The 23,994-nt window shown below is 52.2% G+C and overlaps 2 protein-coding genes across 5 annotated transcripts in view; one reads left to right on the top strand and one right to left on the bottom strand.

Moving 5' to 3' along the window:
- The window catches only part of TRAP1 (TNF receptor associated protein 1), a 55,445-nt gene extending 32,311 nt beyond the window's left edge, over positions 1–23,134 (top strand). Inside the window, exons 5-18 of the mRNA XM_059037430.2 lie at positions 1,147–1,218; positions 2,714–2,874; positions 3,918–4,027; positions 4,590–4,663; positions 5,465–5,620; positions 6,971–7,091; positions 7,532–7,601; positions 10,928–11,075; positions 13,253–13,438; positions 13,905–14,043; positions 14,447–14,532; positions 15,903–16,048; positions 18,992–19,064; positions 19,210–23,134. Of these exons, the coding sequence (XP_058893413.1) occupies positions 1,147–1,218; positions 2,714–2,874; positions 3,918–4,027; positions 4,590–4,663; positions 5,465–5,620; positions 6,971–7,091; positions 7,532–7,601; positions 10,928–11,075; positions 13,253–13,438; positions 13,905–14,043; positions 14,447–14,532; positions 15,903–16,048; positions 18,992–19,064; positions 19,210–19,311 (1,644 nt within the window). The 3' untranslated portion in view covers positions 19,312–23,134. The remainder of the gene's footprint in view (positions 1–1,146; positions 1,219–2,713; positions 2,875–3,917; positions 4,028–4,589; positions 4,664–5,464; positions 5,621–6,970; positions 7,092–7,531; positions 7,602–10,927; positions 11,076–13,252; positions 13,439–13,904; positions 14,044–14,446; positions 14,533–15,902; positions 16,049–18,991; positions 19,065–19,209) is intronic.
- The window catches only part of DNASE1 (deoxyribonuclease 1), a 35,668-nt gene continuing 23,199 nt past the window's right edge, over positions 11,526–23,994 (bottom strand). Inside the window, exons 2-11 of one of the 4 annotated variants that reach the window (XR_010836576.1) lie at positions 22,787–22,866; positions 22,186–22,333; positions 21,749–21,837; positions 21,491–21,574; positions 21,077–21,192; positions 20,763–20,875; positions 20,528–20,682; positions 19,999–20,095; positions 19,604–19,798; positions 11,526–14,200 (exon numbers count right to left, since the gene is read on the bottom strand). Coding sequence is in view for 3 of the 4 variants with exons in the window: in XM_067013448.1 (XP_066869549.1) it covers positions 19,745–19,798; positions 19,999–20,095; positions 20,528–20,682; positions 20,763–20,875; positions 21,077–21,192; positions 21,491–21,574; positions 21,749–21,837; positions 22,186–22,332 (855 nt within the window). In the remaining variant the exon portion in view is untranslated. Of the gene's footprint in view, positions 14,201–19,460; positions 19,799–19,998; positions 20,096–20,527; positions 20,683–20,762; positions 20,876–21,076; positions 21,193–21,490; positions 21,575–21,748; positions 21,838–22,185; positions 22,334–22,786; positions 22,867–23,994 lie in introns of those variants that run through there. The other 3 variants (XM_067013448.1, XM_067013450.1, XM_067013449.1) reach the window with 3 other exon arrangements.

Raw genomic sequence — 23,994 nt, 5'->3', positions numbered from 1 at the left:
TCCATTCACAAGTTGGTGAGTACTTGGGGATGTTAGGAATAAAGCCACTGTGAACATTTAAGTCTTCGAGTGGGCATATATTTTCATTTCTCTTGGGTGGATACCTAGGAATAGGATTGCTGGGTTGTAAGCAAGGTGTCTGTTTTAATTTTATGAGAAACTGCCAAATGTTCCCACAGCAGGTGTCCCATTCTGCGTAACTCCTGGCAGCATTTGGGATGCCAGTGGCTGCACATCCTTGTCAACACTTGTCACTGTCAGTCTTTTTAATTTTAGCCATTCTGGTGAGTGAGCAGTGTATTTCATTGTGGTTTTAATTTTAATTTCCCTAATGATTAATGGTGTTGAGTATCTTTTCATGTGTTTGCCATTTGTATATCTTCCTTGTGAAATGTCTTTCAGATTTTTGCTCATTTTTAATCAGGTTGTTTGTCTTTTTATTGCGTTGTAAGAGTTCTTTGTATATTCTAGATACGAGTCCTGTATCAGATATACTTTTGCAAATATTTTCCCCTAGTCTGTGGCTTGCCTTTTTATTTTCTTAGTAGTGGCTTTTGAAAAGCAGAAGTTTTTAATGAAATCAGTTTATCACTTTTTCCTTTTATGCTTCATGCTTTTAGTGACCTATCGAAAAAGTCTGCCTATTCCAAAGTGATAAAGATTTTCTCCTATCTTTTCTTCTACAAGTTTTACAGCCTTGGCTCTTACACTTAGATCTGTGATCATTTTGTGTCTTTGTAAGGGAAGGGCTAAGAGTTGTTTTTCACCTGTGGCTGTCCCATTGTTTCTGCACCATTTGTTTTTCCTTTCCCCAGTGATTTGTCTTGGAACCTTTGTCAAAAATAACGTGACACTGTGCAGCTCTTCCTGGACTCTGTTTTGTCCCTTTAATCTATGTGTCTATCCTCTAGTGAGGTTTTCTCCAATGAGGCCTGGCTGACGTGGCTGGAATTCGCCTTTTCTGGTGACAGTGTTCTTACTTTGCTGGGCCCACCTGGCAAGTGTAACTGATGTGCTCGTGCCTGGGTGTCCCCACATGTCCATCCTGGCAAGTGTAACTGATGTGCTCATGCCTGGGTGTCCCTAGACATCCATCCTGGCTCCCTGGTGCATTCGTTTGGGTGCTTAGCTTGTCTCTCTCCTCAGGACACTGGCATCGGGATGACACAGGAGGAGCTGGTGTCCAACCTGGGAACCATTGCCAGGTCGGGGTCGAAGGTAAGCCCCCTGTTGCCCTTTCCTCAGGTGCTGCAGCTGTTCCCCCTCTCAGGTTCGAGGGTCTCCCCTTGAAGGGCAGTTCTGACCAGAGAGGGTAGGTCCCAGACACTCTGGACACCAGCTTCAGAGGAATGTCCTCAGGCACGAGCTTGTTGGCATTGGGGACCCTTTATCACAGGATTTCACTGTGTCGTCACGGGGACCTCAGAGGTACTTTCTGTTATTTGCTGGTTGGAGTCAGTACTTTGCCCATAGCTAGAAACTGGCCAACCCTAGGTTCAAAGCCTATCAGTCCACGTCTGATACGCCAGCCATTCTGCCTCCTGACGCTTTTATCTGAGTGCTTTCTTACTATTTATTTGAGCTGCATAGTCTTGAGGAGGGAGAAACGCAGAGACGGCATGGTCGATGATAGTCTGTGGGGCCCACGGGTTGCAGGCTGACTTTTCTCCAGAACTGCTGCATGGAAACAAGCAGCCTCCATGCTTGTCTGCTCCAGGGTGGTCGGGTACTGGTGCAGCTTGAAGCCGACAAGGGGAGGATGGTCAAGGTGTCCTCCTCCAGCACCAGCCCCGGACCAAGGCTGTGTCCCTCGGCTGCCTTTGTGCCTCTCCTGGGTGAACAAATGCTCTTTGTTTTTTGTGGGCCTAAGTGGTGCCTAAAATGGCACTTCATGCCAAGTGCTTGAAAACAGTCTAATTGTTAGTCCAGAGTGATTCACAGAAATTTCTACTTTAAAAAAACGACTTTACCATAACTGTTTCCCCCTACTACATTTTTGGTTGTATTTCTATGAAGGGAATCTGTGCTGTCATCACATACAGTAGCTAATAGCATGTGGCTGTTTGAATTAAAAATTTTTTTTTAATATTTTAATTTTATTGGAATACAGTTGATTTAGAATGTTGTGTTTAGTTTCAGGTGTACAGCAAAGTGATTCAGTTATACATATACGTATAATCATTCTTTTTTAGATTCTTTTCTCATAGGTTATCACAGAATACTGAGTAGAAGAATTTAAATCAATTAGAATTAAATACAATTTAAAATGTATTAGTTCTTTGGTCACACTACCTACACAGTTCAAGTGCTCAGTAGCCAAATGTGGTCAGCAGCTCCCACATCAGACCACACAGAACATTTCCATCACCACCGAACGTCTGTTGAACAGTGTTCATAGCAACAAGTGTATGCATTTTACTTAATTTTTAATATTAGGAACTTTACATGAGTTACAGTAATTAAGTGCTTTGTGATACCATATAAAAGCATGTGTTTGGTGTGTAGTTTGCCCACAAATCTAGGAGTCTCCTCCCCTGAACGTCAGGGGCCACTCTGGGCTGGGCCCTCTGTGGGGAAAGGGGGTGGAGTGTACGGGGCTTTCTCGAGGGTGAACCACAGCCTGAGACTGTGCTGGAGGAACAGATGTGCTGCTGCAGGCAGATGGCAGGTCTCCAAGGCAGGGCCGCCCCCTCTGACTGGTCTCACCCCACAGGCCTTTCTGGATGCGCTCCAGAGCCAGGCGGAGGCCAGTAGCAAGATCATCGGCCAGTTTGGAGTGGGTTTCTACTCGGCCTTCATGGTGGCTGACAGAGTCGAGGTCTATTCTCGCTCGGTGGACGCAGGCAGCCCTGGGTACCAGTGGCTTTCAGACGGGTAAGTGAGCAGGTCCCACGTCACACGTGGAGTGTCCCCAGGCCCTGGGGCCATCGAGGCAAGTGTCACCTGCCACGCAGAGTGGGACTCAGCTGGAGCTCGCAGCCTGGTCTGGGAAACCAGCCTCCTTGGAAAGCGCCAGCGTGCCATCCTGGGCTTTTCATGGGAAGCCTGAGCCCTTACTCAGGAGTGAGTAAGAGCTCGGGGAGCTCTTACTCGTTTTTGCCAGGTGGGTCCCTGCTCTGTGCTCCGGGGCGGGTGCCTTTGTTCTGAGGGCACGTCCCTGCCTCCTCATGGGGGTCAGGGTTTGGCTCCCTGCCTGCCCCACCTCCCGCCGTCTCCACCGTGTGCTGGGCCTGCGATGTCCAGGAACATCTCGACTGTTCGTGGAGGATGGCACCCACCATAGCCAAGGTTAAGTGTTTATCTCACAAGTCCCCAAACTTCTTTTTTTTTTTTTTTATTTTTTTTTTATTTTGCGGTACGCGGGCCTCTCTGTGTTGTGGTCTCTCCCGTTGCGGAGCAAAGGCTCCGGACGCGCAGGCTCAGCGGCCATGGCTCATGGGCCTAGCCGCTCCACGGCATGTGGGATCCTCCCGGACCAGGGCACGAACCCGTGTCCCCCGCATCGGCAGGCGGACCCTTAACCATTGCGCCACCAGGGAAGCCCCAAACTTCATTTCTGAATCCTGCTTTCCCGCAGGAAAAGTGAAAGTGGGGCCCACAGTCACCAGGGCCGAGGGATCAACAAGGTGCCCCTTGTGTGCTTCTGCTCTTGGGAGGAGGTGCCTGGCCAGGGGTCCAGAGTGCTTAGAGTTAGCACAGGACGGGGGTCTCTTCCCGGGGTCTGGCGCTCATGAGACTGAGAGGTTGTGTTCCGGAGCGGTGAGGCCCGTGTCCCAACCCCAGCAGCCACTGTCCCTGGCGGAGGTGTGATGGCCTGGGGGATGCTCCAGCTTCCTTTCTATGCAAGTCCTGCCTGCCACGTGGGACTTGTCAGCACTGACAGGCGGAACTCGCCTTCCTTCTCCCGCATGTCTTAGCTCTGGGGTGTTTGAAATCGCTGAAGCCTCAGGAGTTAGAACCGGGACCAAAATCATCATCCACCTCAGGGAAGACAGCAGAGAGTTCACCAGCGAGGCTCGGGTTCGAGGTGAGCAGGAGCTTGGGCCTCTGGGGACGTGTGTGCAGGTCAGTGTGGTACCTCCTGCCACTGTGTTTTAGGACATTTTGGGACGTGGGTCGCAGGCGCAGGACTGGCCGTGGGTTGGGGCAGGGTCAGGTTTGCTCTCCTCCTTTCGAGCAGCACTGTCTCCACTGCGCTTGCTGGTGGCGCAGGGTCCTGTGCTTGTCCTGCCTGTGCTGTAAGATGTCACCAGCCCGCCCACCCAGCCTGAGTCCAGGCTCCCGGACGACCAGAGCAGGTGCAGCTGTGAGGTGCTCCTCTCTGTCCAGGTCTCACTGGATGCTACTGAAGGTGCCCAGCGCTCTTCAAGGGGTCACGTTAGCCTGTGAAACCCTGTTTATGCCTCCAAGAAGGCATCGTGTCTCATGGTGGCCTGGGCCTCGAGATCCGGTTTGGGAGTGAGTTCTGCTCCCTGTGTGTGGGCAGGGCAGGGACGAGGCCTCCCAGAGCTGTGTGACCCCTGCAGCACCTTCCAGAGCTTTCATCTGCAGAAGCTTCCCGTGTTCATTGCTTTTTTTCTCTCTTCCAGATGTGGTGACAAAGTACAGCAAATTTGTCAGCTTCCCCTTGTACCTGAACGGAAGGCGCATTAATACCCTGCAGGTGAGGCCTGGCTGCCTGCAGGCTCAGGTGGCTGTGGAGATGAGCCGCTCCACGTCAGGCTGTCGGGGCAGAGGTGGAACTGGGCGTTGCTGTCAGAGCCCCAGGACTGGATGTTCTGGGGGAGGCGAGATCTGTGGGTGCAGGCAGGTCCATGTGCACCAGGGTGTCACCCTTCACAGCACACGCTTTGTGCTCCTGAGTGTATTCAGTCATGCTGCCGTCATCATGGTCGGTTCCAGAACATTTCACCCCCAGAAATAGACCCCATGCCCATCAGCAGTGATTCCCTCTCCCCGCCCCTGGCCCCTGGCAACCAGTCCACTTTCTGGATTGGCTTATTCTGGGCATTTCATAAAAATGGAGTCGACCACTGTGTGGCCTTTTGTGTCCAGCTTCTTACTGTGTTTTCAGGGCTTATGCTGGTTGTAGGGTGTATCAGTGCTCTGTTCCTTTTCACGGCTCACTAACTGTCCAGCGCATGGCTCAACCGTGTTTCTCAAGCTGCTCACCTGTTGGTGGCTAGTGTCATGATGTCCTGCAGGCTCATCAGACCCTGCCTCCTGCTTTGCTCTTCCTGACACTGTGCTGGGGACCGGGCGCTTGTTCCCAGAGCCTTTTGTGTGTCTCTGTCCAGTGCTAGAGAGGGTGGGGCTGGAGACAGAGGGCCCGGGCGGCTGACCCTCAGTCATGCTGAGGGCTCCTTCGCCAGCACCCGGGCCCCGCAAGCTCCACCAGGTCAGCTCCACACATTGTTGGGAGGATGCGTCTGAAACATAATGTCCCTGTTCATTCCATTTCCAGGCCATCTGGATGATGGACCCCAAGGATGTGGGCGAGGGTCAGCACGAGGAATTCTACCGCTACATCACTCAGGCCCATGACAAGCCTCGCTACACACTGCACTACAAGACGGACGCGCCTCTCAACATCCGCAGCCTCTTCTACGTGCCGGAAACGGTGAGCCGGGCGCAGGCCTGCCAGGGGCTTGTCCGCTGCTCCCTGGGTTTACACACCAGCAGCACTTCCCCTGAACGGTGACAGCTCAGCATAGACATCACAAAAAATGCCTTAGCAGCATCAGGATGAAAGAAAATCCTATATGTCTGGACGGGTGAACAGAAGTTGAAGTGAGGGGTGCTGAACAGAGATGTCTGGCCCGGCAGGCCGGGGCTTTGTGGACGGGTGCGGGCGTCCTGTCTCCATGCAGTGTGCTCTTCCTACTTCCGCATGGCTCAGGGCAGCACCATGAAGGCCCCACCAAATCCTGCAGCGGGGAAACCTGCTTGGGTTGAACCCAGCTTTCCTGGCTTTAACTGACTAGAGCCCCACGCCTATTACCCATCTTGGAAAGAGCTGTTCTACCCTCCCGCTGAGTGTGCTCTGCAGACCAGAAGCCCCAGCCTCCCCTGGGCCCATTAGGAGTGCAGAGCCTTGGGCCCCCGCCTAGGACCCCCCAAGTCAGTTCCCACCTTAACAAGATCCCAACATGATGTATGTGCAAATGGCAGCTTGGGAGGTGCTGCTTTAGAGCAGGGTTGGCAGACAGCGGCCACTTTGGGCTTTGTAGCCTCGTACCACCAAGGACTCTGCCCCCGTGGAGGAGACTCACGGCCCACACTGAGATGGGCGCATCATGAAATGTCTTTTTTTGCCTTTTTTCCTCAACCATTTAAAAATGGAAAAGCCATTCTAATCTATACAAACAGGTGATTTGGCCTGTGTCCTCTAGTTTGCTGACCCCTGGCCCCTAGCAGGCTTGGCTCTGTTCGCAGGAACATGTAAGTCATTGGTTGGTTTTTTTTTTTTTTTTTTTTTTTTTTTTTTTTTTTTTTTTTTTTTTTTTTTTTTGCGGTACGCAGGCCTCTCACTGTTGTGGCCTCTCCCATTGTGGAGCACAGGCTCCGGACACGCAGGCTCAGCGGCCATGGCTCATGGGCCTAGTCACTCCGCAGCATGTGGGATCTTCCCAGACCGGGGCACGAACCCATGTTCCCTGCATCGGCAGGCGGACTCTCAACCACTGCGCCACCAGGGAAGCCTCTAAGTCATTGTTTTTATGGGGAGGGCGGCAGCTGCCCAGAGAGGGCCCCCCACCCCACCCGGAGCCACGGTGGGAGGGGCCTCCCTGGGCCCCTCTGGGCTTTTGAACAGACAGACACAGGCAGGACACCGCACATCTGCCTCAAATCTCCCAGCCCAGGTAGCCTTAGGAAGGGGTTCCCCGTGACCTTGCAGGCTCTGCCTCCTGGCAGGGCTGCCACGAATTTCTGCTCTTGCCACCTGACGCTGCCCTTTCCTTGCCTCCAGAAACCAACCATGTTTGATGTGAGCCGGGAGCTGGGCTCCAGTGTCTCGCTGTACAGCCGCAAGGTCCTCATCCAGACCAAGGCCACCAACATCCTGCCCACGTGGCTGCGCTTCATTCGAGGTTCGGTGCCAGTGTCTGTGCCCAGCCGTGTGGGCTGAGGCCCAGGAGCAGCTGCCCACTCCAGATGCCAACACCATCAGAAGGGGCTCATCTGTGATGAGTGCGGGGTCAGGGCAAGTCACCACAGCTGCTGGCTGGTGATCCGAGTCCTCACAGCGTGGTACCTCCCAGGGAGCTTCCTGTCTCCAAACACTAGTCTTGGTTGATTTATCCATGATATGTTATGATTTTGAACAGAAAACCCAGGAGGTGGTTTTGAAAGAGGGTCCAACTGATGCTGAAATTGTAGAAACTGTCCCGGCAAAGGCTCACTGGCCTTGCTTGTTTTCTTTCCAACCCCATGGTTGTGACCTGTGCTCTGCCTGAATTCTAGGAAGACAAGGGAGGAGGAGCCCCTGAGCATCTTCCCTTCTTACCCACACTCAGCCTGTGTCTCACAGGTGTGGTGGACAGCGAGGACATCCCCCTGAACCTCAGCCGGGAGCTCCTCCAGGAGAGCGCGCTGATCAGGTGAGCAGCCGCAGGACACAGTGGGCACCTCACTGGGTTCGCCTTTGCCACGGAAGGCCCAGGCGGGCTTGAAGCTGCTGAGAGCAGAGGGTGGAGCTGAAGGTGCCCAAGGGAGCTATGGGCCTGGAGAATATGAACAGGTCACGTGTGCTTTGCCCCATGTTTTACTTCACACTTTTATAAGAGGGGTTTGGAGACTGACATTGAGGAGAATTGCTGCCAGTTCCAAGAGATGTTCCCTCCCTTGGCCAATCCCTGTCACTCAATCCTGGGGCAACCGCGGCAGGGGAAGTTCCATGCAGGGCTCTCTCTGGGTGGACGAGGCAAAGGACGGCCCCAGAGCCAGGAGAACGTCTGACCTCAGTCCAGGAAGGTCACTAATGTGTGAAGGAGACAAGGGCTGGGCATCGAACTCTCTTTTGGAGACATCGCTCTTGCAATTCTCGTGAGCTGGGTGGCCGAATTTCTCCTCTCCCATCCTGATCATAGCAGCAGCTGCTATTTACTGAGTATTTATTCTCACCCAGACTATATCAAGCCCTTCCTGTGCAGCCTGTGTCATCCTTGCAGGTGGGAGCCACTAGGTCTCCATGTCATAGTTGTGGAAACTGAGTTACAGGGAGGTCACACCCGCCAGTGAGTGAACCTGTATTTGAACCCACGTTTTCTGACCTCAGGCATGTGCTCTGCCCCCAGCAGCTGGGACTGGGCTGACCCAGATGCTGGCAGGATGCAAGGCTGCAGGCGGGGGGGTGTTCGGCCACTTGGTCACTGCTGGTGGTTTTCCAGGATTAGGTTGTCAGTCTGAGCACTCATCTTGACCAGCAGAGTCAGACTTAAATGAAATTTTTTAAAGAAACTGAAAGAAAAAGTAGAAACTTGATGCAAAGTACATGTTTCCCCTGAACCCTGGGAGGGTAAGTTGTCCACTCTATGCCCATCGTCCCCAGGTATCTTAGGGTGTGCTTCCAGAGAACAAGGACAGTCTCCTCCCAGCCAGCACAGCCGTCAGTTGGAGTTGACGTGGTGCAGCTGCCACATCTCATCCTCAGACCAATCCACCTTGCACACTTGTGCCCGTCACAACCTCTAGAGTAGGAGGGTCCAGTCCAGAGTTACACAAACCTTTAGCTGTCATGTTTCTCCAGTCTCCTGGAGGTTGGCCGAATTCCACAGTCTTTCCCTGACTTTTAAGACCTGGATGCTTCTGAAGATTTCAGGCCAGTGATTCTATAGAATGGCCCTCTGCACGGATTACGTGATGCTCCCTCATGCTTAGGTGCGGGAGTAGCACAAAGTGATGCATCCTGTCAGGTGGGGCACGACTTTGAGTTGTCCCCTTACTGATGATGTTCATGTTGACACTTGATGAAGGGGGTGTCTGTCAGCCTGCTCACGTGAAGTTCCTCTTTTTCCCTCTGTAATTAGTAATGATGTTATGTAATGGGGTGGTATTTGGCAGCTATGTGTTCATTTCTTATAATATGCATGTGCTTTTCTTAATATCTGTATAACTGATTTGCATGATGATTTCCGGTTTTATTCAAGGGCTATAATCTGTTACTGTCATTGTTTATTTTGATGCCCAAACTGTCCCTGATGCAGCAGGAACCTACTCAGGCTGACTCCTTTGCCCTTTGACCTAATCCCATTGTGCTTTGAGCACTTCCGTATTGAGGTTCACCCAGTACCAACCAGCACTGCCGTGGTCTTGGCCTTTGCTTCCCTCGACAGTGAGGAATCTGCCTCCGATTATCCCTAATGTGTTTACCTCTGACCAGTCCCCTCCATGTTACCAGTCTGCCATTGCTGCTGCCCCGCCAGCTCCCTGCTCCTTCACCTGCTTGGGCCCTGATGCCACACAGTGGGCTAAGGGGGTGTCTTCCAGCCGTTCTGCCAGGTGCTTGCTGTCCCCAGTCTGGATGTCCTCTTCTGGGGTCCTTGGGCTCTGACACTCCACACCAGGCTCCTCCAACCCTCACCTTGCATGGACACCCTCTTCATTTCATCCTAGCTGCTGTGGCTGCCCCACCACAGATGCAGGTGCTGCCCTTTGGCTGAAGGACTGAGAGTTATTCAGGATGGGAGTGGAAGAGGATAAGCTTAAATGAACGTTAAACATTATTGTTCCCCTACCCTGGATTATTAAGGAAACAAATGGTAATTTCACCTTTTTAAAGGAAAGGCAGAATATTAAGAAAATAAAAAAAAAAAACTCCCTAATACCACTAATAGTGTTGCTCACGATTTTATGCCATTATGTAGTGCTCTGGTAAACACCCTGATACACAAGATCCCAATTTTATAAAATTGTAGTGCACATATAGTATATCCAGTATAAACCCAAGTTAAAGTGTACGCATTGTTTATACAGCATTGATCCTAATTATGAAAAATATAATGCACAGCAAATACTATGTATAGTCTTTGTATACATATATACTATATGTACCCTGTAATTTATCCATATTGGGATTTTTCTGGTTTTTCTTTCAACCCAGGCACTTTCTGATGTTATTAAGGATCATATCATTGGAGGATGTTGATCTTTAATGGCCGTGTAGCTTTCCATCATTCATTTCAACCTGTTCTCTGCTGTTAAACACTGAGCTTGTTCATAATTGTTTTCTTTTTTTCTTTTTTGTAATTAAACTTGCTTCAGAGCTTATTTATTTATTTTTGGCTGTGCGTGGGCTTTCTCTAGTTGTGGTGAGTGGAGGCTACTCTTAAATTAAACTTGCTTCAGAGCTTATTTATTTATTTTTGGCTGTGCGCGGGCTTCTCATTGTGGTGGCTTCTCGTTGCAGAGCCTGGGCTCTGGGCGCACGGGCTTCAGTAGTTGTGGCATGTGGGCTCAGTAGTTGTGGCTTGTGGGCTCTAGAGCACAGGCTTGGTAGTTGTGGCGCACGGGCTTAGTTGCTCCACGGCACATGGGATCTTCCCGGACCAGAGCTCGGGTCCATTTCCCCTGCATTGGCAGGTGGATTCTTAACCACTGCGCCACCAGCAAAGTCCCATAGTTGTTTTCTGTTTTATGTGCTACAGTGAAATTCCTGGTCCATAAATCTTGGTGACTCATGAAGGTGTAATCTCAGAACCATAGTTTGTCACTCTCCACAAGGTTGGGGGTGTGTGTGTGTGTCAGCTAGCATCCCTGACTCTAGGGAGCGAGTGTCTCCTTAACTGGTGTTGGCCAAGGGTAACTTTCTGGTATGTTGTCTTCACTTCTCTGATTATTAGTGGGATTGAACATTTTTTCATATCCTTCTGGCTGTTTGTAGTTCGTGAAAGTTGCTCTTTTGTGATAAATCCTTTTCTGTTCATAGGAAACTCCAGGGAGTTCTACAGCAGAGGCTAATAAAATTCTTCATTGACCAGAGTAAAAAAGATGCTGAGAAATATGCCAAGTTTTTTGAAGATTACGGCTTGTTCATGAGGGAGGGCATCGTGACCACGGCTGAGCAGGAGGTCAAGGTAGGGTCTGGGTTTCTGAGCCTTTCTCTGGGCTGCCTTGGGCTGTGGAAGAAGCTGCTGGAGATCAGAAACCTGAGCTTCTCAGGATGTGATGATGGCATAGCCAGGCACCCCAGTCACCGCTCCCAGGGACCAGGAAGTGCAGCCTTTGGCCTCTGGACTCCACGGGTGGTCCCAGCAGGCCCGGCGTGCACTTGAGCACATGCCCAGCTCCTCCAGTGCCCTCAGTGGAGGGGAGCGGGCATTTAGTGTCTCTTCCCCCAAGGGCCTGGGGGGCTTGGGGAGGTCACAGAAGTCAGGACAAGAGAGGTGCCTGGTTCACGGGGTGGGGAGGGCAGGTGAGGTGTGTGTAGTCAGGGCAGTTCATCATGTGATCGGTAGAAATCCATCAACACTGTGCCACTGGGGCCAGGAGTCAGTTAATTGCGCAGTTACTTAAAAATGATGAGATTGTTCCATAAACATTTATTGGCCATTTTTAAGTTGTGATACAGTTCCCATACAATAAAATTCACTCTGTTAAAGTGAACAGTTCATTTAGTACCTAAACAGGTTGTACGTCCACCACCACCTGGTTCTGGAACATTTCCATCACTCCCAAAAGACACCTGTCCTCATTAGTCACTCCTAGCACCGGGGTTTCGTCTTTTGCTCCAGAACAGCAGCAGGGAAGGAGGGTGACCAACTGTCTGGGGTCCCAGGGTTCGTTCTGCAGGCCATGAGGGAGGGTGGGATGGGGGCTGGGCGCTGCGGCTACCAGCCTGCTCCCCCGAGGCCCTCATCACCCCGGGCCCTCCTAACCCCAGTTGTTGGCACAAGGACTCCAGCGGCTCCAAGTGCTGCCTGCTTGGACTCTCCACTCATTCCTCTTCGTGTTTGTAGGTAGCAGGATCCAGGTGGTGCCAGAGGCTTTTCTAAGTGCTTTATAAACACTGACTGACTCAGGATTTTTTAAATAAATAAATTTATTTATTTATTTGATTTTTGGCTGAGTGGGGTCTTCGTTGCTGCACGTGGGCTTTTCTCTAGTTGTGGCAAGCGGGAGCTACTCTTCGTTGTGCTGCATGGGCTTCTCGTTGTGGTGGCTTCTCTTGTTGCAGATCACGGGCTCTAGGCACATGGGCTGTAGAGAGCAGGCTCAGTAGTTGTTGTGCATGGGCTTAGTTGCTCCGCGGCATGTGGGATCTTCCTGGACCAGGGCTCGAACCTGTGTCCCCTGCATTGGCAGGTGGATTCTTAACCACTGCGCCACCTGGGAAGCCCGACTCAGTTAATGAGGATCCGTAACATGCACAAGAGCATGAGCTTAGCCTATGAACCTACAGCCTGGCTCTCTGGGTGGGCTCCCAGATCCCTGGTTTTGCCTGTTTGTCCCCCTTTCATCCCCACGACATCACTCTCTCATCTGGACCTCCCCTCTGGGCACCGTGGATTGTTGGAGATGAGTTGGTGGCATAGACGAGGCAGTTTACCGTCAGGTCACATCCAGGCTGGTGCGTCAGGGAGCTGGGCCCCAGCCTGTTGCTGCTTTTGTCCTTACGGGCGACTCCCTCATGGAGTCAAGATGCCACCAGCAGTCACACGCATCTTAGCCGACAGGAGCAGATGGACAAGCCCCTCCTTTCAGGGCCTGTTCTCCGAGTCACACACCCCACTTTGGCTTGTACCCCCTGGTCCAGGACTCGTCTGCTGGCTGTGAGGAGGGCTGGGAAATGTGGACTTCACACCCGTGTCCCCTGCTTGGCGAGAGACAGGGCCTGTGGCTCGAGACAGAGGGAGGATGCTGGGTCCAGAGTGGGCTCTGCCATGGACAGGGCCTAGCCACTCCTGGGACCCTTTGTGTAGCTCACCTGGAAAGGCCCTCTCAGCAAGGCCCTGGGCCACCTGTGGTGGAACGTGCTCTCCGAGGTCCCCTGAACTTCTGACATGGGGCCCAATGGACAGCACTGGAGTCCCCCAGAGCTCCCCAGGGTCTGAGCCAGCCCAGGGCACCGTGCTTGGGCCAGGCTCCCAAAGGAGCTGCCTTGGCTGCAGGACGCGGTCACCAGGCGGGTGTGAGGACAGCCAGAGCCTTTCCTCCCTTAGCTGAAGGCTCCTGAAGTCGGTGCCCCACTGTCAGGAGGCTTTCAGAGCCAGGACCTAGAATGAGCAGTGACTTGGCCTCTGTCCGTCTACAGGAGGATATCGCAAAGCTGCTGCGGTACGAGTCGTCGGCACTGCCTGCCGGGCAGCTGACCAGCCTCCCAGACTATGCCAGCCGCATGCAGGCCGGCACCCGCAGCATCTACTACCTGTGCACCCCCAGCCGGCACCTGGCGGAGCACTCGCCCTACTATGAGGCCATGAAGTGGAAAAACACAGAGGTGGGTGAGCCGAGGGGCAGGCTTGGCCCCGACCAGACCTCCCTGCACTTGTCCTTCCCTTGGGGCCAGGTCAGAGGGCGAGGGGGTCTGAGCACTAAAGAAGGGTCCCCATGCTCACTGGGGAATGGCTGAATGTGCCCACGATTCGGGAGAGCTGAGCAGTGAGTCAGCATCCAGGGTCAGAGAGGCTGAGCCCAAGCCTGCCTTCTAGTTTGGGTCTTTCTAGGAGGTGACACAGGGATTTCTCTGTAAATAGCATCACTCAATCTAAGATATAGCCAGAGCCTCCCTGAGAGCCGTCTGTAAACCACTGTATCCACAAGGCCCAGGAACCCCAGCATCCCCTGCATGGATGGCCCTCAGATGCTGGGCCCAGCCTGCAGCCCCAGCCCCTGCTCCGTGTCCCTCTCCTGTCACGGGCAGAGGGTTCCCCGGGCCTGATGGAAGCCATTTTGGATCCTCACAGGTTCTCTTCTGCTATGAGCAGTTTGATGAGCTGACCTTGCTCCACCTTCGTGAGTTTGACAAGAAGAAGCTGATGTCTGTGGAAACGGACATCGTTGTCGACCACTACAAGGAGGAGAAGTTTGAGGACGGCTCCCCAGGTCAGCTTGCTTCCCTTCTCTCTGGGCACAGGTGTGGATGGTGGCCTGGGGTGCAGGTGAGGCCAGGCAGGTCCGGGGAGCTGGCACTGTTTGTTACACAGCCTCTTCCGTTCTGCAACAGTGGGTCTACGTGGGGTTTTCTTTTCAGCTTGCCTTCCTAAGATTGATAAAGCTTAAGAGAATCAGACATTTTAAAGCCCTAACAAAATTATATGGGCCTCAGGCAATCAAAAGTATCCTTTCTGGGGTCCAAATTTATCTGCTTAATTTTAGATGAAGAGTGTTTTGGTAGCTTCTGTCATTGAGCCAGTGGCTGGAGGGGTGGAGGGAGCCTGCCGATGGGAGCCTATGGGGAGGGAGTTGTGGAGACGGCCTCCGAGCTCACCCTTCTGCTTTCCTGTAGCTGGCGACCGTCTGTCAGAGAAGGAGACAGAGGACTTGATGGCCTGGATGAGAAACGCGCTAGGGTCCCGTATCACCAATGTGAAGGTGAGGCCTCCCAAAGACGGGCCACCACCCAGCCACCATGGCCCTTGGTGACTGCACAGCTGGCCAGGCTGCCAGCTCTGGTTGCTGCCGCTCCTGCATGTGTGCGCTCGTGAGCACGTAGCCACATGTGCCCAGGGAGTTGCTGAGGCAGGGCGGGCAAGCTTGACTCCGCCTCCACTTTGTAGAGCAGTTGGAACCAAGAAAGTGGAAGGTGAGCAGCTGAGGGCCTGGTGGGCAGACAGAAGCAGAGAAGAGGTGTCCCCAGGTGGCCTCCCCCAGGCCATCCTCGTCCAGGCCTAGAGAAGCTGCAGTGGCTGAGGACACAAGGGCGTACGGTCCAGCTTGGGTTCTCAGTGGGGGTTCTGGGTAGGCTTTAATGAGCTAGGAACCCACTGATCTAGCTCTGAGCTGCAAGAGAAAAGACACAGTCACCAGGGAACAGGTGTCACTGGCTGAGAGACACGTTCAGGAGTGGCCCCAAAGGGACAGGCAGGTGTGCAGGGTAGGGAAGGCCGAGAACAGAGGAGGGCAGACCTGGGGGCTCCACAGGAGGTAGCAGTGGGTCTCTGAGGGAGGCGAGGGCTTCCTGGCAGGGAGCATTGCGTGTGGCTGGGGTTTCTTTATGTAACACACATATCGTGTCCATGCTTTACAGCGGTGACTCATTTAAGGTGGCCTAGGAGGTAGGTAGAATTCTCGTCCGTATCCTATGAAGGAAACAGGCAGAGCTAGAATTCTCGTCCGTATCCTATGAAGGAAACAGGCAGAGCGCTTCTGCAGGTCAGGAAGTCGTGGAGCTGGATCCTTACTGTGCTGCCGGGAAGGGGGCAGCCATGGGCCCAGCAGGCTCAGGAGAGTCTCTGGCGTAAGTCAGGAGGCCTGAAGCCTGTGGGGCTCGGTGAGAAAAGGTGTATTTGATGAAATAAAGGCCACAGGGAGCCACAGGGAGGGGGTGGGTGAGAGCACCGCCTGCAGGAAAGATGGACACAAGATTGAGGAAGAGAGGCTGGGCCAGAGGAAATGGGGTGGCCAGTCCTGGTGGGTCTTAAGACAGTTGCTGTAGGACTTGGAAGTGGACCTTGTGAAGCACAGAAGTGCAGGTAACACCAGGCAAGATGGACCTTGGATGAAAACTGATAGGTTAGAAATTGGTAGCTTTGGGGTGTAGAATAGGAGGGAATTCCCAAGCAGGGTACGATTCAGGCTCCCTCTCATTAGCAGGTGATTGGGAGGGAGGGAGGGAGGGGCACTGCTGGTTGAGGGTATGTCCCTGGAGACCTGCGTTCTCCTGTCTTATCATTTGGGGAAGCTTTATACCTGGTCAAAACCCTGCCAGGCAGGGCCCCCGTCACCCCCAGCCTTGCTTGCAGGTGACTCTTCGGCTGGACACCCACCCTGCAATGATCACGGTGCTGGAGATGGGGGCCGCCCGGCACTTCCTGCGCATGCAGCAGCTGGCCAAGACCCAGGAGGAGCGTGCTCAGCTGCTGCAGCCCACGCTGGAGATCAACCCCAGGTGAGGCTGCCAGCTCCCGGCCTCTTGGGCCCAGGGCCCTCGATGCCCAGGGGATGGGCATGCTCATTTCTGACCTGCCAGGTAATCTTTTAAAATTGTATGTGAGTGGGTGTTCTTTTATTTATAACACATAGAAAGTGCATAAAGCTTTTGGACAGTTTGATAAATGTTTATAAACACCCGTGTAACTGAACTGTATTAAACTATACCTATGTGACGTTTAAAAAAACTGAACCTTGCCGGTGCCCAGATGCTCCCATTTTCCTCCCACTTGAATTCTGTCCTGCTCTCCAGGGAGAACCACAGTCCTGACTTCTGCGTCAGTCACTTCCTCGCTGTGCTTTATGGTTTTTCGGCTACTTGTGCGTCATTACACACAAGCTCAGTTCTGCCTGTTTCTGAACTTCACGTGAATGGACCCTTGTGCACAGGTTCCCTTTGAAGCCTTACTTTCTTCCCTCGGCATGTGATCAGATGCATTCGTCTGTGGGGGTGACTATAGTTTGTTCTTGTTCACAGCTAAATCACAGGGTATGAATCTACTCAGCACAATTATTTATTCTATTTTGATAGACATTTGGGTAGTTTCCATTTGGAGGCTGTTGGGAACACACTGCTCTGAACATTCTTGTCCACCCTGGTGCTGCACATGTGTTTCTCTGGGATGTGTGCCCAGGTGTGAAAGCACCTTATCCTCAGCTGGGCTGAGTATGGCCCACTGCTTCCAGAGGGCAGAGCATGGGAACCCAGGTCCCTGCAAGTTAGAAGGCTACTGTTCTTTTATCTGTTGGGCTTTAAAAAAAAATTGATTGGTAGTTCTTTATATATACTTTATCAGTTGCAAATATCTTTTCTCACTCTGTCTTTTCACCTGTCTAAAGGTGTCTTTTGAAGAGAAGTTCTTAATTTTAATGTAATCAAATGTATATACATTTGTTAGAGATTTCTTAAGACCCCAAAAAGCATCTATTCCAGACATGAGTTTCTTCTCCTGCACGTCCTTCTTAAAAGCTGTATAGTTCTGGCCTTTCATGTTGGTTGAGCCCATCTCTAACTGGCCTGTCTGGGATTGGGGGCTAAGGGGGGGGTTCTAGTTTCATCTTATTCCATTTGAACACCCTGTTGCCCACACCGTTAACTGTGCTGCCTTCTCAGATGAGTACCTCTTGGAAACTTATGTTTTCTTTAGAGTTCTTGTACATTTTTTATAGTTATTTGATGTGTCTTTTTTATTGGATATTTTGAAATTTCATTTTCTAACTTGATATGGAGACAGTTTCATTTTTGGAAATTGACTGTATACAGCAGTAATTTTTTACATGAAGTTACATAAACAAGTTACCAAAAACGCTGGAAAAGTCCATAGTCTCACCCCCACCACAGTCACTGTACCCTATTTGGTATATTTTCTTTTGGACTTTCATCTTATTGTGGGTTTTATATAGTACGTGTCTAATTTTTTTATTCATCACCTATAAATATTTTTCCGTGTTGCTTTAGAACCATTAATTTACTTAAAACTACTGGGGAGTAGGAGGAAGTGCGTTTTCCATTTTCTGAGCCAAATTACTAGCCACGCAATTACTGGGTGAAAGATCTGAATTGGCTCATGGTTGGCTACAAAGAGCGTTGGATGCCTCTCAAAGGAGCTGTCCTGGTTGGCAGGTTAGCATAATGGGTGCAGGCCTGTGTAATGGGCACACAGTTCCCAGCTGTGAGTCCCCAACAGAGATGGACGCTGACTGGACACCCCGTTGCCTTAACTAGTTCTGACACAAAAGCAGTTTTGTAAGATAGCTGTGCAGTGCTCGTTTCTGTTGCCAAAAGACTCTTATTTTACAAATTTGCTTTAAAATGTGTTAATATGTTCATACAGTTGAGAATTCTAAAGAACTAAGGGAGTTTACGGCGAACCCCCCCACCCCCCCATCCCGTTTCCTCACGTATCTTCGGAGATGCTGTGCAGGGCCTCCTCTGGTACACTTGCTGTGCAGTGTGCTCACCTTGCTTTGTAAAGTGTTTGCTACTCTGAACAGCGCTGTGAGGGGAGGGAATCATCTCGTCTCAAACAGGGACCAAAGACAATCCTGCTGTCCCATGAACCTTTCCCCAGTGCCTTCAGCTTTATCAAACTTATCAATTTTTGCCATTCTCTTAAAATTATACCTTATTTTGATGTATGTTTCCCATTGTATTTTTTCCTGTGCAGAAAATATTTGGTTTTTTGTAGTCAGTTATTCTTTTCTTTCTGACTTCTGGGTGTTTGTATTTTGTTTAAAAAGGCTTTCCCCTTCTGAGATTATAAATACTTCTTCCCTGTTTTTCTCCAGTATTATACTTTTTTGCTTTTAATTTTTACATTTAATCTTTGATCCCTCTGGAAATTATTTTGGTCCAAGGAATCACATAGGAATCCAATTTGTTTCCTGGGTGTGGCCCAGTTATCCTGTCTTTATGAGGTACTAATGAAATTCCTATATGAATTGGGCCATTTATACATTGTCCACTTTGTTGCACTGAGCTGTTACCTTTTCATTTTCCAGAACTGTTTAATTACTGGAGCTTTGTTTTAACTGGGCCTTCTTCTCTGTTCTTCCATGTTTACTTTTCTTTATAAATTTTATACTAGATTTTTTAGATTAAATGAATCCTATTAAACATGGAGTTTCACTTCTATTTATGGTCCACTTATCCAAGAACTAACATATGTCTTTTCATATATTAAACTCATCTTTCTTTACCTTAGTAGTGTTTCATTTATATCAATTTAATATCAAAATTTTTGCATGCTTTTTTTATACTGGACCTTTCTATTACCCTTTTTTGCATGTCCTGATAACCCCAACATTTCAGAAAAGTCACTGGAACACAAAGTTAGAGGCTGTCAGGCTGTGTGTGCACCCCCAGCCCTGAGCTAATACTTCTGGTGGTTTCTGTGTTCAGGCACACACTCATCAAGAAGCTCAGTCAGCTGAGAGATAGCGAGCCTGACCTGGCCCAGCTGCTGGTGGATCAGGTGAGTCTGCTGGAGGAATGCAAAGAGTAAACCGAGGCCTGGGGCTGTCAGCTTCAGGAGGCTGCCTCTTCCTTTGAGGTCCCTGGGTTGGGACCAGGCCTCGCTCACCCTCCCACTAACAACGAGGTGCTGCCTTGCCTTTCAGATCTACGAGAATGCCATGATCACAGCGGGGCTCGTCAATGACCCCCGACCCATGGTCAGCCGCCTGAACCACCTGCTCATCAAGGCCCTGGACCGACACTGACAGCTGTGAAAGCCCCAGGTCCTCCTGCAGTGTTAGGGCTGCAGGAGAGGGGACAGATGAAACCATGGGACAAGGCAGCCTGAGACCAGTCATGGAGTTGGGGGGGTGGGATGGGGACGATGACACAGGAAGGACTGGATGCTGCAGATGAGAACACCTGCTTTTGAGCTTTATTTACTTAAAAGGTATTTCTTTCTTAAGACTTTTTGTCCAGACTGAGAAGGTGGGGGTGCTCTGGTGACACAACATCCAAGCTTACAATGGAAGCGGGTACAGTGAAGAAAAAGCCTACCTTCCTCTAATTCCAGCTGCCATGGTGGTGGGGAGGGGCAGGGGCACTCAGGATCAGGCACTGGTTTCTAAACTCTGTCCCCAGCCTTTGGCAGTTCTTGGCAACAGGCTGCAGAGTGGAGGTCACCAGGCCCCACTCATGTCAGGCTCTCTTCAGCGTCACCTCCACCGGGTAATGGTCGCTGATGGCTAGGGCCTGTGGGGAGACAGCCATGAGCACAGGGACACCCAGACATCTAGTGAGGCCAGTCGGGATTTGGGCCTGGGAAAGGGAGACCAAGAGGCACCCAGGGCCACAGACAAGTGGCTCTTTCAAGTCAATGAAAAAGGCAGTGGGTCCAGGCCTATGTTCTGTGTCCCAGGCCCCTATTAGAGCTACGTGACCAGGACACTTACGATCTGGTCACTCAGTCCGTATGCAGCTTGGAAGTCAAAGGGAGCAGCTGAGTTGGGAACCACAGCACTTTGGAGCAGAGATCCTGCAACCACGATCCTGCAGCATCAGACACAAGGGAAGGTACCCTTCAGCCCACTGTCTAGCTCTGTGCACTTACACCTCGGATCCCAGCATGTCCCCCCAGCTCTTCTTGGTATGGTAAATGTCACACAGTCCCACTGTTCCCTAACTGCTCTCAAATGCTCCCATGGAGCCAGTCGGCTCCTGGCTCACTGTCACCCCAACACACTGAGCTGAGCAACCTGGGCCCCAAATTGCACACCACCGACTAACCTGCATACCCGCCAGTGTAGTGTTATCTCTAAATGTGCTTCATCCCCAAACTAAGAAATATTCCATTTCCTAAGTAGACTGAGTGAAGCTCAGGTGGGTGCGTGTCACAGGGCTTGGGAACCATTTTCTGAAGCTGGTCGTGGAGGCTCCCTCGTCCCTGCCTGGGGGCTCAGTGAGGGCCCGGGCCCCACTCACCTGTCGTAGGCACAGTGTGTGGATGTAACAGTGGTGTCGGCAGTGTCAGGAATCAGCCACTGGAAGCGAGGGCTCCTGTGCAGGCGGATAGATGACCATTGCGAGGGGGTCACGTAGCTGCAGCCAGCATTGAAATCACCCATCAACATGACGTCCTACCAGGAGACACACACTGGTTGGCCCAGGGCAGAATGGGGGCCCCAGAGGCCAATGCTGGGGGTGGGGGCTGCCTCACCTCCAAGTCCCACTTATGCCAGACATCCAGGTAGACATCATAGAGAGAGTCGATCTCAGCCACTGCATCCGATGGGGCCGCATGCAGGGGAACAATGGCAAACTCCTTGATCTCTGTGGAAACAGGAGTCATACTGAGCCGGTGTGGGCTGGGCTCAGCCAGGAGTCGGGCTGGGGCAGAGGACACATGAGCCAGTTTTCAAAGGTGGACGTTTTCCTAAGTAACTCCAATGTAAGACCAAAACACAAAGGGTGTGGGCTGCAGCACGGGACAGCTTTCCAGGTGTCTTGGGAAGGGCTGAGCGGGGCACTCACGTGTGAAGGGGGAGGAAAACTTGACCACAGCTGGCTCTCTGCTGAAGCTGTCATTCCCACAGGGCTCACAGCCATCATCGTACTGGTAGCTGTCCAGCACGGAAACCTGGTCGGGTCTGCAGAAGGCCGGGCCAGAGGGCAGTTAGTCTTGGGCCAGGGTGCCACCTTGTCTTGGTAAAGTCACTTTCTGTCATGTCCAGATGGGCAGGGGGCCCGGCCTTAGCACCGCACAGACCCACTGGCCCGGAGCTCCTGCCATGTCCCCCTGCCTCTGCACGGGCTGTGAGGCCAGCTCAGGGCCCTGCTCTGTGGCCCCAGTTCTCTCCCCCACACCCGAAGGGGAGGGGCTCACAGGCTCTCTAGACCACACCCCAGCCTCCTGTTGGCACTCTCTGAGGAGGTGACCCAATTTACCTGAACAGGAAGAGGTAGCGCTCCTTATAGCTGTTGCGTCCCAGCGGCTCACTGACCACATAGTGATAGGTGTTTGGGTCATCCCTGGATTGAAACAAATGTCCCGGTCGGGGAAGGGGGCGGGGGACAGTCCCTGGGAACCCTCCTGCCACCTATACATCTATAGCAGGGCTCCTGCCCACATCCCTGTCTCTGGGGCCTGGCTGAAGTGGCATACCCTCTCCCATCCACACCTCCCGGGACCCCACTGTCACCCACTGGTTGAGTTTGTCCAGCAGCCTCCCTACAGCCGTCAGGTGGTTGTCTCTGACCTCCTGGACGAGGGCGATATCATAGCGACTCAGGATCTGGGGACAAGGCCACAGTACTGCTAAGCAGAGCCTGCCTGCTGTGAGTCACAGGGCCAACCTGTTCCTCCCAGACACCTTCCCGTCACAGCTTGGCCTGGGACTTGCCTGGGACATGCCAGACATCCCACCACCTCCAGCCATGGACGGCACAGCAGTGACAAGGACCTGTCCCCTTGACAGACAGGTGGGCTGAGACCAGAGGCTTTCGATCCCCTCTCCCGATCACCACCACCACTGCCAATCACCCTCATGACCGACCACTGGCCCAGGGCTCCCAGGGCCTGTTAGAGGGCCCTCCCCTTCCCCCACCCTGAGTCCCTTGGGGACAGGCCAGCCTGGATTTACCTGCACAATGTAGTTGGAAAGGGTAGCATTGGACATCTTGGTCTCCCCAAAAGTCTGGATGTTGAAGGCTGCTATTCTCAGGGACAGGGCCTGCTGCAGAAGGCCAGCCAGGGCGAGCAGCACCCCCATCAGCCTGGCACCCCTCATTCTGGATCAGGAGAAATGTTCACATGTGGGCCTGAGGGTGGCAGACTCAGCACTCTGGCCTCCCTGAGTCCAGCTGGGCAGAGCTAGCAGAGCCCAAGGCTGAGTAAACCCTGTCTTTGTGGGCTGTGCCGAGCAGGCCAGGGTGAGCCTCTGAGCCCTCTCACCAGCGTGCGGAGAGCCAGACACCAAGCGCCAAGTAACAGACGCTGGATCTTCTCACTCCTCACCTGCCAGCAGATGAGCCCCTGTGAGGGTCGCCAGCCTAGGAAGCCCCTGGCGCTGTGGGTGGGGCACCAGCTCACCGCCCTCCCTGCTCCAGCCACCCTTCCCTCTGGGATTGGCCAGGGCTTTTCCCAGGGTGGCCATAGTCACGAAGAGGGACTCCACGGGGCTTCTGGGCCTGGTACCCACCTTCCACAGGCCACACAGCCCTTGGGGCACCAAGTACACTCACCTGAAACTTGACTTTCACGAAGACAACACGAATTCTGCCAAGAATCAATACTCTTCGGTACCAATTTTCTCCTTTCGCTGCTTTAAGAAAAAAAATCACAAAGTGTTAAGAAACACAACTGTGAACTGCTGCAGCTCCAAATCCTCACACAGGGAATGTTCGTCCCACCTGCGGTTTTAAAGGTTTATTTAGGCAGCTGTGACCTTTCCCAGGGTATCACCTGGAGGACACAGAACAATAGCACTGCCTGTGTGGCTTTCCCAGCAGGTTGTTAGCTGGCATGTGTGTATTTCAAGAGGTACAGGTCCTTGCTGCTGTAAAGAGCACCTGATACTTGCATTTGGTTTTAAAAAGTAAAAAAAAAAAAAAAAAAAAAAAGTCAAAGGCTCTGTGTCCTTTGCCCAAGTTGCTCTCCCAGGGGTGGGGAGCAGATGCACTGGAGGGCAGGGCCCTGGCTACTCCTGGCTGCAGGACTTGAGGTGACCTTGAAGCCAGCAGCCAAAGCCAGACATTCCATGTTGCAAATGGAGCCCATGGTGGCTGCTCTCCCAGGACCCCATCTCTCACCAACTCCAACCCCTGCTTCCTAATCCTTCAGTCGTGAGGCTGCAAGCACCCTGGCCAGGAGTCGGGGCTCTCAACAGGGCACACATGAGATGCAGCATCGGGGGCTGCGGGCACCAGGGAGGGGCAGGGGCTGCAGAGTCCACCTCACTTGCCAGCAAGGCAGCAGGAAACCTTCTTGTGGAGAGCCTGTACATTTCACATGCAGGTGACAGGAGTGGCCGGGTCATAAGGACACTGTCAGGCAGCAGCTGAGGGTCCATGCCAGGCCTTGGGTCCAGTCATTTCATTTGGAATCCTTGGCTTTCCCATTTGTATTCATTACCTGTGGCTGCTGTAACAAGTCAGCACAAACTTGGTGGCTTGAAACTACAGAAACTTATTCTCTAATAATCTTAGAGCTCAGAGTCCAAAATCCATTTCACTGAGCTGAAACAGGTGTGGCAGGGCTGCACATGCTCTGGAGGCGCTGGGGGAGACCCTTCCTGCCTCTTCAGCTTCTGGAGGCTCCTGGTGTTCCTTGGCTTATGGCTGCATCACTTCAGTCTCTGCCTCCATCATTACATTGCCTTCTGTTCTGTGTCGATTCTCCCCCCTCAAAGATATAGGTTATTGAGTTTAGGGTCCTCCCGGCTAATCCACAG

Source organism: Kogia breviceps, chromosome 14 (assembly GCF_026419965.1).
Source record: "Kogia breviceps isolate mKogBre1 chromosome 14, mKogBre1 haplotype 1, whole genome shotgun sequence".
NCBI lineage: Eukaryota > Metazoa > Chordata > Mammalia > Artiodactyla > Physeteridae > Kogia > Kogia breviceps.
The sequence above is the reverse complement of the archived record's forward strand: the minus strand, read 5'-3'. Positions and strand labels throughout refer to the sequence as shown.